The sequence below is a fragment of the Bufo gargarizans genome, chromosome 6 (assembly GCF_014858855.1).
Source record: "Bufo gargarizans isolate SCDJY-AF-19 chromosome 6, ASM1485885v1, whole genome shotgun sequence".
NCBI lineage: Eukaryota > Metazoa > Chordata > Amphibia > Anura > Bufonidae > Bufo > Bufo gargarizans.
In genome coordinates this window covers 131,122,952-131,137,534 of record NC_058085.1, presented here as the reverse complement: position 1 = coordinate 131,137,534, position 14,583 = coordinate 131,122,952, and the positions used below count along the sequence as shown (strand labels likewise).

At 43.8% G+C, this 14,583-nt stretch overlaps 1 protein-coding gene across 1 annotated transcript in view; it reads left to right on the top strand.

Moving 5' to 3' along the window:
• LOC122940167 (ephrin type-B receptor 5-like) overlaps nt 1-13,394 on the top strand; it is an 89,472-nt gene extending 76,078 nt beyond the window's left edge. Inside the window, exons 11-15 of the mRNA XM_044296587.1 lie at nt 1,979-2,152; nt 2,786-2,935; nt 4,626-4,819; nt 9,271-9,426; nt 13,286-13,394. Coding sequence (XP_044152522.1) covers nt 1,979-2,152; nt 2,786-2,935; nt 4,626-4,819; nt 9,271-9,426; nt 13,286-13,394 — 783 coding nt within the window. The remainder of the gene's footprint in view (nt 1-1,978; nt 2,153-2,785; nt 2,936-4,625; nt 4,820-9,270; nt 9,427-13,285) is intronic.
• Nucleotides 13,395-14,583: the final 1,189 nt, after the last annotated feature.

Sequence of the window (14,583 nt, the reverse complement as noted above, 5' to 3'; positions counted from 1 at the left end):
AGGAGCAGGGGTCTCAACGGCCAAGCAACACAGGGGGAACATCAACAGACATATGGAAATGACAGGTAAGTGAGACTAGTCCTGCACTTACCTGCCACAGACACACAAACCTGGAACCCATGAACAAGTGCTGATGTCCACAGCAACATAAAGGACACAGCACACACCAGACATACAAGGGAAACCAGGAAACCATAAGCTGCACTAACAAGATAACCCCGCACACACCTAGATACCACCATGAAACACAGAATAAACTGACAAAGGTTTATGACCAGAAGGATGGTCCCCACCAGGCAGATGGAGGAGACAGGAGGCTGCTCCAGCCAGCATGGCTGAGAGCAACCTACTGAAGCCTGCAAGAGGCTCAGGCTATATAGGCCAAAAGGCCACACCCACCAGTCAACCACACCCAGTGACAACACACACACTGGGAAGGGAGTTAACCCTTCCTACACCTCAGAAGGGAAAACACCAACTTAAAGGGGAATAGCACACACACTCACTCACCTGTCTCCGACGGCAACGGCATGCGTGGCAACCGTGTCCTCCAGAACAGCCAACAGGCCGAGACACCTCCACAGCATGCAAACATCGCCAGACGTTGCCGCGGACAACCGCAGGTGAAGGGAGGAGTCCAGGTGCACATAAAACATCACCTTGTGCACAACAAACAACACAAAGTGCACACAAACACACAAACGGGCATTCACACAAAACCCGTTGCCAAGGGCAACCGCACGCACACTTGTTGTCCGCGGCAACCGCACCTGAGGCAAACAACTAAGTGCCCCAGCTGCGGTTGACGAACTCCCAAACCGCGGGCAACAGCATGCGGGCACCCAAGGAGTCACGACCATGACCAAGGGTCGTGACAGTAGTGTTCTACTGACAGTGACCTTTGAAACTGTGGTCTCAACTCTCTTTGTGTCATTGACCAGCTCCTCCCTTGTAGTTCTGGGCTGATTCCTCACCTTACTTATCATCAGTGATACCCCACGAGGTGAGATCTTGCATGTAGCCCCAGTCCGAGGGAGACTTACAGTCATCTTTAGCCTCTTCCATTGTTGCTCCAACAGTTGATCTATTTTCACCAAGCTGCTTGGCAATTGCCTCGTAGCCCTTTCCAGCCTTGTGGAGGTCCACAATTTTGTCTCTGGTGTCTTTTGACAGCTCTTTGGTCTTGCCCATGGTAGTAGTTGGCATCTGACTGACTGTGGGGTGGACAGGTGTCTTTAAAGAGCTCAGACAGGTGCTACTAAGTTAGATTAATGAGTGGAGTAGAGGTGGACTTTTTAAAGGCACAGTAACAGGTCTTCGAGAGCCAGAATTCTTGGTGTTTCTCATGTGTTTAAATACTTATGTTCAGCAGTGCGAGACAAATATTCTTAAAAAATCATACAATGTGATTTCCTGAATTTTTTTTTTTTTCAATTCTGTCTCTCAGAGTGGGAATGCACCTACAATGTGAATTTCAGACCCCTCCATGATTTCTAAGTAGGAGAACTTGCAAAATTGCAGGGTGTTCAAATACTTCTGTTCCTCACTGTATATTGGAGCACTCTATCTGCATATAAAGCTATTGTAATGTTCCGCCGTGCCAATCATTTTCTCCAGTCTAAGGAAACTTCTAGCAGCTTGACAAATGTAGCAACAGTGACCCACGCCTGTATTGCGGGCGCAATACGTGCATATTACATTGCCGATTTTCGCAATAAGAAAATTATCGCAAATATATGACAAATATTTGCCAAAATATTCGCAAAATATCGCAAATTTAAATATTGCCCCTGCCGCTCATCACTAGTGGAGAGCACATTGTGACCTGCTTGGCCAATTGATGGAACTCAAGTGGATTACATCCCCAGTAATATCTAACACTGACTGGCCGCTTCCTCTTACTTCGCTAGTAGATACAGTGTATATTCCTCCTTTAATTGCCCGATGACTTGAGTGTCTCCTTCTTCTTGTATCTCAGCAGTGTGAGGGTGGTCTGTCCACCCTACAGATGGTCTCAATGCTCCGTGGCGTGGCATCTGGCATGCGATATCTGTCAGACAGAAGTTACATCCACAAAAATCTTGCAGCTCGCAGTATCTTGGTGAATGGACAGTTAGTGTGCAAGGTGTCAGGACTACGCGGGCCTTTAGACGTGGTAAGACGGTAGTACTGTTATGCCATCTAATCGGGACAGGACTAGTTTTATAGATATTGGGGTCCTGGTAAAATAGACAGTTTTTTTCATAAGTTGCATACTATTTCCACATTACACTGCATATATAGTCCATATACAGTATACATAATACCGCCATACAGTCTCATATTTCTTCCTGGTCAACTGCCTTTTAGGAAATTGGGGCCTGGGGCAATTGCCCAGTTTGACACCTCCTGCAACCAACCCTGCATGTCACAGGGATGGCATAAACCAGATTCTCCACCATTTTTATTTATTTTTATAAATGGTTGTTAGTGTTCTTTAAAAATAGTCAAAAATGGAAAAATGGAAATGGAAAAGTGGGTATCCTTTTTGTCATAGGCTACCCATATGTCATGTACCCTTCATCCAAGTACAGGAGGTCCCAGTGCTTCCTCATAATCTCTCGTAGATGCCACAATTGCATAAACCTATGGAAGTTTCCCTCTCACTTAGATGAGAGCAGGATCCCTGGGATGGTCTACTTAACCCATTACAAAAGGGATTTGGTATCTCCTTCTAATTCATTACAATAATATGGTTAAAGAGTTTTTTGTTGAGTGTCATTGAATATCCACCATTGTCCTCCAGGTCGGAAGACAGTTTCTACGATGGATGGCACCAGAAGCTCATCAGCAACACAAGTTATCTAGTGCCAGTGATGTGTGGAGCTATGGAATTGTCATGTGGGAAGTCACCTCCTATGGGGAGCGACCCTACTGGGACATGACCAATCAAGAAGTGAACACCATAATTCTTGTGCTCTTTACAAGCAATATATTGTTATTATATAATAATTGTTGCTATAATATGTTTTTTATTTTATTTGTAACATTGTGTCAGCAATATGCAGATGTTTCCATGGTTACAGACAACAACAAATCCTGTGTGTAGTCTGATACTGCAGTTATGTGAACTTTTGTCCTCAACTTCTTGCTATCAATAGGTTAGCAACAGGTAAGGAGTATGACTGGGGGTTCAGACTAAATGCAGGATTTTGAAACCCATCCACTGCTCCATCTAATGGTAGAACAAGATAGAAGAGGAGACGGTGAGCTCAAGGGTACTGTACATAGAGTAGATTTCTATGGTTTGATTTGGTATTTTTACCTGTAATGTTGCTTGTATACTGCCAGGACTCATAGAGCAAGTCTGTAAATCCATCTTTCCTTTACCTACTACTCCTAGAGAAAGTCTGTGAGTCCTACTTCCTCTGCTCAATCATTTGAGACCTACATCCTCCACCTACTCATAGAGAAAGACTGTGAGTCCTGCGTCCGCCACCGATGCATAGAGAAATCTTGTGAGTTTTTTGCATCCTCCAGACACCCATAGAGAAAGCTTGTGAATCTTGCATCTTCCACCAGCTCAAAAAGAAAGACCGTGATATCTGCTTCTCCTGTGAACCCATAGAGAAAGTCTGAGTCCTGCATCCTTTACCCACTCATAGAGAAATCCTGTGAGTCCTCAATCTTCCAGCCTCTGATAGAGAAAGCCGGGGAGTCTCACATTCTCCAGCCACTCATAGAGAAGCCCTATGAGTCCTACATGTTCTATGAACTCAAAAAGAAAGCCTACGATACTGCCCACCCATAGACAAAGCCTTTGAGCCCCGCTTCCTCTGCCCACTCAAAGGAAATGCCTGTGAGTCCTGCTTCTCCTGCCCACTAAGAATGATTTACAACTCTCTTTGTATACAAGGGAAGCTGTCATCTGTGTGTTGGCAAGAGAAACAGGACTCTGAGGTTTTCTCTATGACTGTTTACACAGGCTCTCTCTCTGAATGGTGAATTCTCGATGGTGAGCAGGGGAAGGAGGACTCCCAGGCTTTTCTCTATGGGTGATCAGGAGAAGTAGGACTCACAGACCTCTCTATGTTAAGCAGGTGAAGGAGGACTCAATAGCTGGTGATAGTGAGCAGGGGAAGGAGGACTCCCAGGCTTTTCTCTATGGGTGATCAGGAGAAGCAGGATTCGCATGCTTTCTCTATGACTGTGTACACAGGCTCTCTCTCTCTGAATGGGCAGGGGAAGTAGGACTCACGGGCCTCTCTATGTTAAGCAGGTGAAGGAGGACTCAATAGCTGGTGATGGTGAGCAGGGGAAGGAGGACTCCCAGGTTTTTCTCTGAGTGATCAGGAGAAGCAGGACTCGCATGCTTTCTCTATGAGTGGTTAGGGAGGCAGGACTCCGAGGCTTTGTCTATGAATACTGATATTATTTACAAATCTATTAGGAAAATCCTGAAAAATGATTAAATACTCAAGCTCAGCACCCCCCCCCCCCCCTCTATAATATTCTGCCCTCTAGTCCAAGACCAGACAGAGATGCATTAAACAAGAAAGCCCCTGAGAGTAAAGGTTAATGAACTAGGTGCTGACACTCTTTGCCCTCCTCGGCACATTTATCTACTTTTGCTTTCTATTCACCAGGTATTAGATGCCATAGAGCAGGAGTATCGCCTCCCCCCTCCCCCGGACTGCCCCACCATGCTTCACCTCCTCATGTTGGACTGCTGGCAGCGTGATCGTTCTCAGAGGCCTCGATTTGAGCAAATTGTCAGCTCCTTGGACCGATTGATTAGAAATCCTACTTCCTTGAAAACAGTGGGCGTTTCAAGCAGCAGGTGAGCACAGCGTTATTGTCTAGAAGGGATATATTCATGGGTGGTAAAGAGGTTCTCCACTTTGTATAATAAAGGTTTCTTGATAATATGTTGATCAAAAACTATCCCTCTGCTGGTATCTCCAGCAATCATCTGTAGACTGTGGGGAAATCTGTCCGTAAGTCTTCAGTTTCCCTACAGCACCACTACAGGAGAAATATGCTAGAGACTGGAAGAAAATGAATTGTGTGGAGCACGAGACCATAGGGTCAAACCCAACAAACACAAGGCAATTTGTGATTGCAGATATGCTCACCTTGGGGAGTTGTGATAAGTCACAACTAATGTAATTGCTTCAGGCGTCATGCACACGACCGTTGTTTTAGTCTGCATCTGAGCCACAGTTATTGCGGTTCGGATGCGGACCCATTCAGTTCAATGGGGCCGCAAAAGATGCGGACAGCAGTTTGTGTGCTGTCCGCATCCGTTTCTCCGTTCCGTGGCCCCACCAAAAAAATAGAACATGTCCTATTCTTGTCCGTTTTGTGGACAAGAATAGACATTTCTACAATGGGCTGCCCGTTCCATTCCGCAAAATGCGGAAGGCACATGGGCGGCTTCCGTTTTTTGCGATTTGTGGACTGCAAAAAATGGAACGGTCGTGTGCATGAGGCCTTATGCTGAGATCAGCATAAATGGGGAAGCTTGGTCCACCACGTCCTGATGGTCCAGAGGTGGAAAATGATGTCAAAGTGATGAAAGATGACATGCATGCAGCGCTTTCTGTTAAAATCAAGTCACTTTTATTAAATAATTAAAATAAAAGTCAATAAACCTAAACAGTAACCATAACAATCGTTTGTGGCATTGTAAATCCAAATAATGGGTTTAAGGCTCTGCCTCTTCTTTAGACGCAGGACTGTCAGAAAGAGTGGCATGGCAAACATATATACCCCTTAAAGCAGGCATCCTCAAACTGCGGCCCTCCAGCTGTTGCAAAACTACAACTCCCAGCATTCCTGAACAGCCTACAGGTATCAGCCTACAGCAGGGCATTGTGGGAGTTGTAGTTTTACAACAGCTGGAGGGACGCAGTTTGAGGATGCCTGCCTTAAAGTAACAAACAAGCAGAAAATGCGCCAGGACTGCCGACAAGGGGGTGGAGCTAATGGCAAATACGCATCAATTGAAAAATAAAACGAAGTTACATTTTTATGTGAACAATAGTTAGGAACTTTCAGTATCCATTGTACAGGGCAGGTCAGTTGGATTACAATGACATATACTGTATATACACAGTGGCATAACTAGAAATGACTGGGCCCCACCGTAGATTTTTGAACGCGCCCCCCCTCTCACCCAGAAACTTTTTTGCAACCCGCTCCTCACGTGCAAACCCTGTTGCAGAGTATGATTGCTGGGTGCAGCGGAGTCAATTCAGATCAGACATTGTGGAGTAACATGAACTGGGTTTATTGGGATATCCATGCAATAACAGAAGGTCACCTTACATAGTCAATGGCACAGACAAGAAAAGGAAATCGGTGAGTTCACCTCAACGTGCAGGAAAATACAACACATCATAGAAATGCATAGAGAGACTACAAGTGAGCATTAGTAACAGCGACATCTAGTGTTATAACTATGAACTGCAGTCAATCCAGCAATAGACTAAGCTGTAAGTTGTTGTATCTCCAACAACCCCAACTTTTGTGGCTAGTCTAGACCGCTCCCTTAAATGAAGCCCGGCAGCCACTCTCTCAGTTTCCTACATGTGTATACTGTATAATACTGTTGAGGAGCCCCTGACAATAAAATCTGTTAGTCCTACTGGTTGGCCCCTTTCTGAGTTCGGGCTCCAAAGCAGCTGATTTCCCTATAGCTATATATGCAGTTGTAACGGATCTCCTGGCACCCCGACCGGGGACCTCCGTCGATAGATGCTCCTAGTGCTTTCCGAGGACTCCAAGCACTCCACTTGACACCGTACGCACTGCAGACCCCACGAACCGCCGAAGCTTGGTTGAGGTCTCACCGTCTCCTACCCACCCTGGACCTACGACAAGGCTCCAGGCTCCAGTGGGCGAACCTCTCCTAAATCCAGAGAGCAGAAACAGCTCTTACAAGAGCTAGTAGTTATAGCCAGGGGAGTATAGCAAATCTTCAGCGTATAGCAATCCCCCAGTTTTGATCAGTTATCCAAACACCAGCCTCAACATGATGAAGGATAAAACAGCCTCTCTTTATTTTAACACACAAGCATTTTATACACATCTTCCAACAAGGTTAACATCCACAGGGTTTTGTAAAAACAGCCAATAACCACGTACAATACACTCAGACACTCCCACACAATATCCTCCCCTCTGCCCGTGATAGAATTACCTCACACTGGGTTGATGCAATCATCACACACAGGCGAATACACAATATCCTCTGTCAGGTTCCTAATTCAAAGGTTCCTAATTCAATTATCTCTCAGGACAAAGGACATCGCCAATACACACAGAGAGACAATGGAACAGACCTCCCTACTCAGCGTATACAATGTCCCACCCTTTTCAATACACATAGACATTTAACATCCCACAATGGCATGAATTAGACCAGGGATTCAAGTTAGTCCAAGTCCTTTGTGAACAAATGAGGCCTGGCTCATGAGAGGGCCCATAATCCTGGGGCAAGAGGCTGGCAAACAGCCCCCTCCAAAACACCGTTGCGAGGTTGGTTTCGCCACAGCAGTATATATATGTAACAGGATGCCAAATCATATCGTAGTTCCATGTATAGGAGCCAGACTTGAGTCAGAAGCTTGCTATAGAGCGATCACCCAGCTAGGGAGCACTTTCATCAAGCTATCATCTGTAGGGTGGTCATAGACGGATTTATTACCCTTGTAATGGAAGGCTTATTACACCTTTTCTGCTTGTCTGTTACCTTTACAGGGGTATATACATTTGCCATGCCACTCGTTATGACAGTCCTGCATCTAAAAAAGGCAGTTCCCCGAAACCAGTTATTTGGACTGATAATACCACAATGGTTACTTTTTATCTTTATTAACTTTTATATTTTACTTTAATTCAGTTATTTAATAAAATTCTGTTGATTTTAAGAGGAAACATTAGATCAGCGATGTCCAACCAGTGGCCCTCCAACTGCCAACTGCTGCAAAACTACAACTCCCAGCATGCCTGGACAGCCTACATCCATCAGTCTACAGCAGGGCATGGTGGGAGTTGTAGTTTTACAACAGCTGGAGGGCTGTAGGTTGAGAATCGCTGCACTAGATAAAGGTAATTTATTTAATCGCTTTGACATACTACACAGTGCTGATTCACATCAATGGCAAGACAGGACAGGTCAGGTCCTCCAGAGACAGAAACACTCTTTGTTACTACTCTTCATCTGGCCAAGAGATGAGGATCGGGAGCAGATGATTTTCTAAGCTAGATATTCTCTATCACTGTTGAAGATCATTTTTGGATGAATTTCCCCTTTAAAGCTAGGGCTTCATCATGACCTTTGAGGTGCCACATGTGCAATTATGTAGACTATTAAATGTGGATCATGTGGAGTGGTCCTAAAAGAGATTCTTGGAATATAAAGCCTTGAACAATGACATTGCTGCACCAAGAAGGATGAGTTGTGGAATTCTAGAAATCACAGGATCGATGATATGCTAATAATAAAAGAATAGAAACAAAATATTCAAAGCATCTCAATTTATTTGTCATCAAGTATGAGTGGAAAAATATGGCTTTCATGCCCCTCTCACATCTCACTGATTGGAGCTAGGTGCAGGAAAATGTCATCATCTGCAGACCTTAGTGACATCTACTACTTCCTCGATTTTCATAACGGCTTTCTTGATGTTGCAATTTTAACACTGAGGAGTAATCATGGTTGGCCTCTGATATCACCAGGGGTGCAGAGGTGGCAGTCACCTCTTCTCCGAGGCTGCAGTGCTATAGTACATACTTTATACCTTTTGGCCATCACTGTGTGTTTTTTGGGAGAAGATCTGACCCTGGAGACCTCCACCTAGCACAAGAACAAAGCAGATCTAGTTTTAGATTACAAATTAATCCAAAAAGGATTTTCTGTCATCAATGGAATCTCTGAACGTGGACTATTGATGATGTCCAAAAAGTTGTGAAGTCACATGTTAAACAAAGGGGCATTTAAATTAAATGGAAATCTCTAAGCTGCGTCAAAGGGATCTGGATAAAGCACCACAGCTCCTGCACAGTGGAGTTGGATGGCAGTGATAATTTTAGGTAAAGACTATTTTTAGTTTTCCATGGCCTGCTGCTATAAGGGCCCATCAGGCACAACAGTAACAGAAGGTTTTGTTTTATTCATTGTGATATTCGTCTTCCATGTAAATTATTCAACCTAAAATCTTCTATAGTGAAAAGCCTCTCGCTCATGTGGAAAACTGAGGTGTTTTACCTTCTCTTCTCCCCCAGACCTTCCCAGTCGCTCCTCAGTAACTGTCCCCCGGACTTCCATTCCCTCTCATCACCTCACGAATGGCTGGAAGCGATAAAGATGGAACGATACAAAGAAAACTTCGACAAGGCTGGGTATACAACACTGGACGCTGTCTCCCGACTGACTGCAGAGTAAGAAATCAGATTTTCAGGTCTATAAAGGTTCTGCTTGTGTCACAGTTCTCTATTTTAAAGATGTATCTGGATTAGTGTTGTAATGTCGGCTCGAGTCAGTGTATTTAAATCTAGTTTAGCCTCTATTTCTGAAAAGTTTCTGTCAGGGTTCAAACTCACAACCTTCTACATTACAGCCAAGAATGTGAACTACTACATTATAGAGCTGCATGGCCAGTTACAAAAAATAATATATATATATTATACTATACTAGTAGTAAGTATTCCTATACAGCAGAAGCCTCATATATTTTTTTTTTTTTAGCAACTGGCCATGCAGCTCTATAGTGTAGTGGTTAACATTCTGGGCTGTAATGTAGAAGGTTGTGAGTTCGAATACTGTCCGAAACTCTTCTGAAATAGAGGCTAAATTATATTTTATATATTTTTTAGTAATTGTAAATTTTTTTTTAATCAATACCATGATTGTGTAAGGTCTATACAGACCAGGTACTTCTATAGTAAACTATCAATCATGTAATTTGCACATCTGATAATGTTGATAATAGTACATCTCTCAGAATGCAATCGGTGGCAGATATCCCGGTAGTAAGGGGACTACCTGAGCCCTCCTCACAGCCGCTGGCCAGGTACATAACGATCTAATACTCTTGGCATTAGTCAGTGGTAGGAGATTAGGAGCATCAGGTACTTTTGTACCTGGCCAACAACGCTATATCCTCCTGAACTCAACTGCATCACTGTCCTCCGTATGGTGGTAGGGCAGTATTTTATGCTGCACTGTTGTATTTAGTTCTTCTGGGGTGGTATCTTGTGCTGCACTATGGTAGGTATTGCAAGCCTCACGTACTTCTGTTGCCCCACCTTCTGTCAATTTAGGCTTGCCTACAACATGGAGTCTCTTTTTTAGGCTTTTTTCTAGGGCCACTTTAAGTTCCCAGCCCCCCTGAAGATACATATGGAATCTGAGCTGTAAGCTGTTAAAGGGATTATCAGGGTAAAGATAATGATGGGCTATGCTCAGGATGGGTCATCCTTATCACAACAGCAGGGGTCTAAGTCCCGGTACCCCTATCGATGAGCTGTTTCAGGGAGCCGTGAGTGGTGCAGGCTCCCAGCAGCTTACTAAGCACAGCGCCGTACTTCGTATAGTGGCCGTGCTTGGTATTGCAGCTCAGCCCCATTGACTTGAATGGGACTGAACCGCAACTATACCATGTGAGCGAGGTTCGGTGACATCAAATGGTCTTGGAAGAGCCTCTTCTAAGAGCTGATCAGTGGGGGTCCTGGGAGTTGGACCCCCGTTGGTCTAATATTGATGACCTATCAGTAATTCCAATATAACCCCTTTTTAAAGGGGTTTCCCGAGAGTAGAATATTGATAATGTATTCTCAGGATAGGTCATCAATATCTGATCGGTGGAGGTCCGACACTCCACACCCCTGCGATCTGCTGTTTCAAGCGGCCGCGGTGCTTCCGTGAGCGCTGCGGCCTCTTCCTAGGTCAGTGACATCACGTTTAGCGGTTATATGGCCTTTTCAAGAGTCCCATTCAAGAGAATAAAGGGCTAGCCGACTGCCTTAATAAATACTTCTGTTCAGTTTTTACAAAAGAAAAAGAAGGAGAAGGACCTCCACTAGAAAGGATGACTATTAAATCGTTTGATGCATGTGTCTTTACAGAGGAAGATGTTCTAAGTTTGCTGTCTAAAGTGAAGACAAATAAGTCACAGGGGCCTGATGAGATACACCCAAAATTATTAAAAGAGCTTAGTGGTGAGCTGGCAAAACCGTTAACAGATTTATTTAACCAATCATTAGTAACAGGAGTCGTCCCGGAAGATTGGAAATTGGCAAATGTCGTGCCCATTCACAAGAAAGGTAGTAGGGAGGAATCGAGCAACTATAGACCAGTGAGTCTGACATCAATAGTAGGCAAATTAATGGAAACCCTATTAAAGGATAGGATTGTAGAACATCTAAAATCCCATGGATTGCAAGATGAAAAACAACATGGGTTTACTTCAGGGAGATCATGTCAAACAAATCTTATAGATTTTTTTGACTGGGTGACTAAAATAATAGACGGTGGAGGTGCAGTAGACATCGCATATCTAGATTTTAGTAAGGCTTTTGACACTGTCCCACATAGAAGACTTATCAATAAACTGCAGTCATTGAGCATGGACTCCCATATTGTTGAGTGGATTAGGCAGTGGCTGAGTGACAGACAACAGAGGGTTGTAGTCAATGGAGAACATTCAAAACAAGGTCATGTTACCAGTGGGGTTCCACAGGGATCTGTACTGGGACCAATTTTGTTTAATATCTTCATAAGTGATATTGCAAAAGGCCTCGATGGTAAGGTTTGTCTTTTTGCTGATGACACAAAGATATGTAACAGGGTTGATGTTCCTGGAGGGAAACGCCAAATGGAAAAGGATTTAGGAAAACTAGAAGAATGGTCAGAACTCTGGCAACTGAAATTTAATGAGGATAAGTGCAAGATAATGCACCTGGGGCGTAAAAACCCAAGGGCAGAATATAGAATATTTGACACAGTCCTGACCTCAGTATCTGAGGAAAGGGATTTAGGAGTAATTATTTCAGAAGACTTAAAGGTGGGAAGACAATGTAATAAAGCAGCATGAAATGCCAGCAGAATGCTTGGATGTATAGGGAGAGGTATAAGCAGTAGAAAGAGTGAAGTGCTTATGCCGCTGTACAGATCACTGGTGAGACCTCACTTGGAGTATTGTGCGCAGTACTGGAGGCCATATCTCCAGAAGGATATTGATACTTTGGAGAGAGTTCAGAGAAGAGCTACTAAACTGGTACATGGATTGCAGGATAAAACTTACCAGGAAAGGTTAAAAGACCTTAACATGTACAGCTTGGAAGAAAGAAGAGACAGAGGGGATAGGATAGAGACTGCTAAATACATACATAGGCATAAGGCTATCCTTCATATAAGATAGGGCCAGGGACTATTCATAGGATTCAGATATATTGGGCAGACTAGATGGGCCAAATGGTTCTTATCTGCCGACACATTCTATGTTAAGTAAGGGGGGCTGGGCTGCAATACCAACCACAGCCACAATACAATGTACGGCGCTATGCTTGGTGAGCAAGGCGGCAGCACTCACTGGATCCCTACAGCCTCTTCATACAGCTGTTCGGCAGCAGGGCCAGGAGTAAGATCCCCACAGATCAGATATTGATAATCTATCCCAAGGATAGGTCAGAAATATAGCAGTCACTGACATCCCCTTATTTTTGTCAGCATAGTTGACTCCAAATATCAATCAGCAGAAATTTGAATGTTGCTTTGGATGTGATTGGAGTAGAAGACATAATGCAACTCAGAAGGGGCACGCCACCTAAACCAAGAAATTATATAAAATATAATACTAAAAGCTATTGAGATGTGCTCCTCTGTCAGGCTGAAGCCTTTTCTGTTTCTGGAAAAGTTGGATTACAGTCAATTAGAAGGCTAGAACCCCATTTTCTCCATGCTCCCAATAAGCACATTTTCCTAATTACAGCAGTGAGACCATAGAAGGAGAAATGCAACATTGTATCACTGGAGTAACCAGGTATTCGAGATTCTAGAAAAGTTGTCAGACCTGTAACTGTGTCCTAGCTGGTAGTCACCCAGCTTCCTCTGTAGCAGATATCACAGCAGAACATCGTGACGGGAGGATATTTTCAGTTGCTGATAACTTTGGCGGATTTGATTGAGCGTCACACTCTACAATGAGCTGGTTTTAGACTTTTAGAATACTTGCCCTTTAAATACGCTCCCGCCTTTCTGGCCCCGTTATTGTATCTGACTTGTTTTCTTTCCTTCCAGAGACATCCAGCTAATCGGTGTGACACTTTCTGGTCACCAGAAGAAGATTCTTAGCAGTATACAGCTCCTGAAGGCTCATCTACAACCACTGGAGCCGGTGGAAGTCTGAGGAACGGACAGACCTCCGAGACCAATAGGAAAAGAAAAACAGATGCCGGATGAAGGGTGACTCCAGGATACAGTCAGGAGGCCGTGACGCACACGGACATATCCTCAAGGAATCAAACTTTTCTACCAAGACAGAAGAACAATTCAAGAGAAGCTGCTCTAAACCAAGGAGGTCAGGACGAGATAGTGACTGACTGGGTCTTGGGAATAGATCAGCGGAGGAAGGAAGGGGTTAAGGCCACAATGACATCACACGAAGATGGAGAGCTAGGAAAAATGGCCGACTACCTGGAAAAATTGGTGACCCATTCACAAAAAAATATCATAGAAAGATGCAAAAACGTTCATTATACATTCAAGGATATAAATTACTTTGAATATATTCTTAAAAGCTACATTCACAATACGTTCATATCAAAGTCATCATTTTATATATACATTACTTATCCTGTATTATACTCCAGAGCTGCACTCACTATTCTGCTGGCACAGTCACTGTGTACATACATTACATTACTTATCCTGTACTGATCCTCAGTTACATCCTGTATTATACTCCAGAGCTGCACTCACTATTCTGCTGGTGCAGTCACTGTGTGCATACATTACATTACTTATCCTGTACTGATCCTGAGTTACATCCTGTGTTATACTCCAGAGCTGCACTCACTATTCTGCTGGTGGAGTCACTGTGTACATACATTACTTATCCTGCACTGATCCTGAGTTATATCATGTATTATACTCCAGAGCTGCACTCACTATTCTGCTGGTGCAGTCACTGTGTACATACATTACTTATCCTGCACTGATCCTGAGTTATATCATGTATTATACTCCAGAGCTGCACTCACTATTCTGCTGGTGCAGTCACTGTGTACATACATTACTTATCCTGTACTGATCCTGAGTTACATCCTGTATTATACTCCAGAGCTGCACTCACTATTCTGCTGGTGCAGTCACTGTGTACATACATTACTTATCCTGCACTGATCCTGAGTTACATCCTGTATTATACTCCAGAGCTGCACTCACTATTCTGCTGGTGGAGTCACTGTGTACATACATTACTTATCCTGTACTGGTCCTGAGTTACATCATGTATTATACTCCAGAGCTGCACTCACTATTCTGCTGGTGCAGTCACTGTGTACATACATTACTTATCCTGTACTGATCCTGAGTTA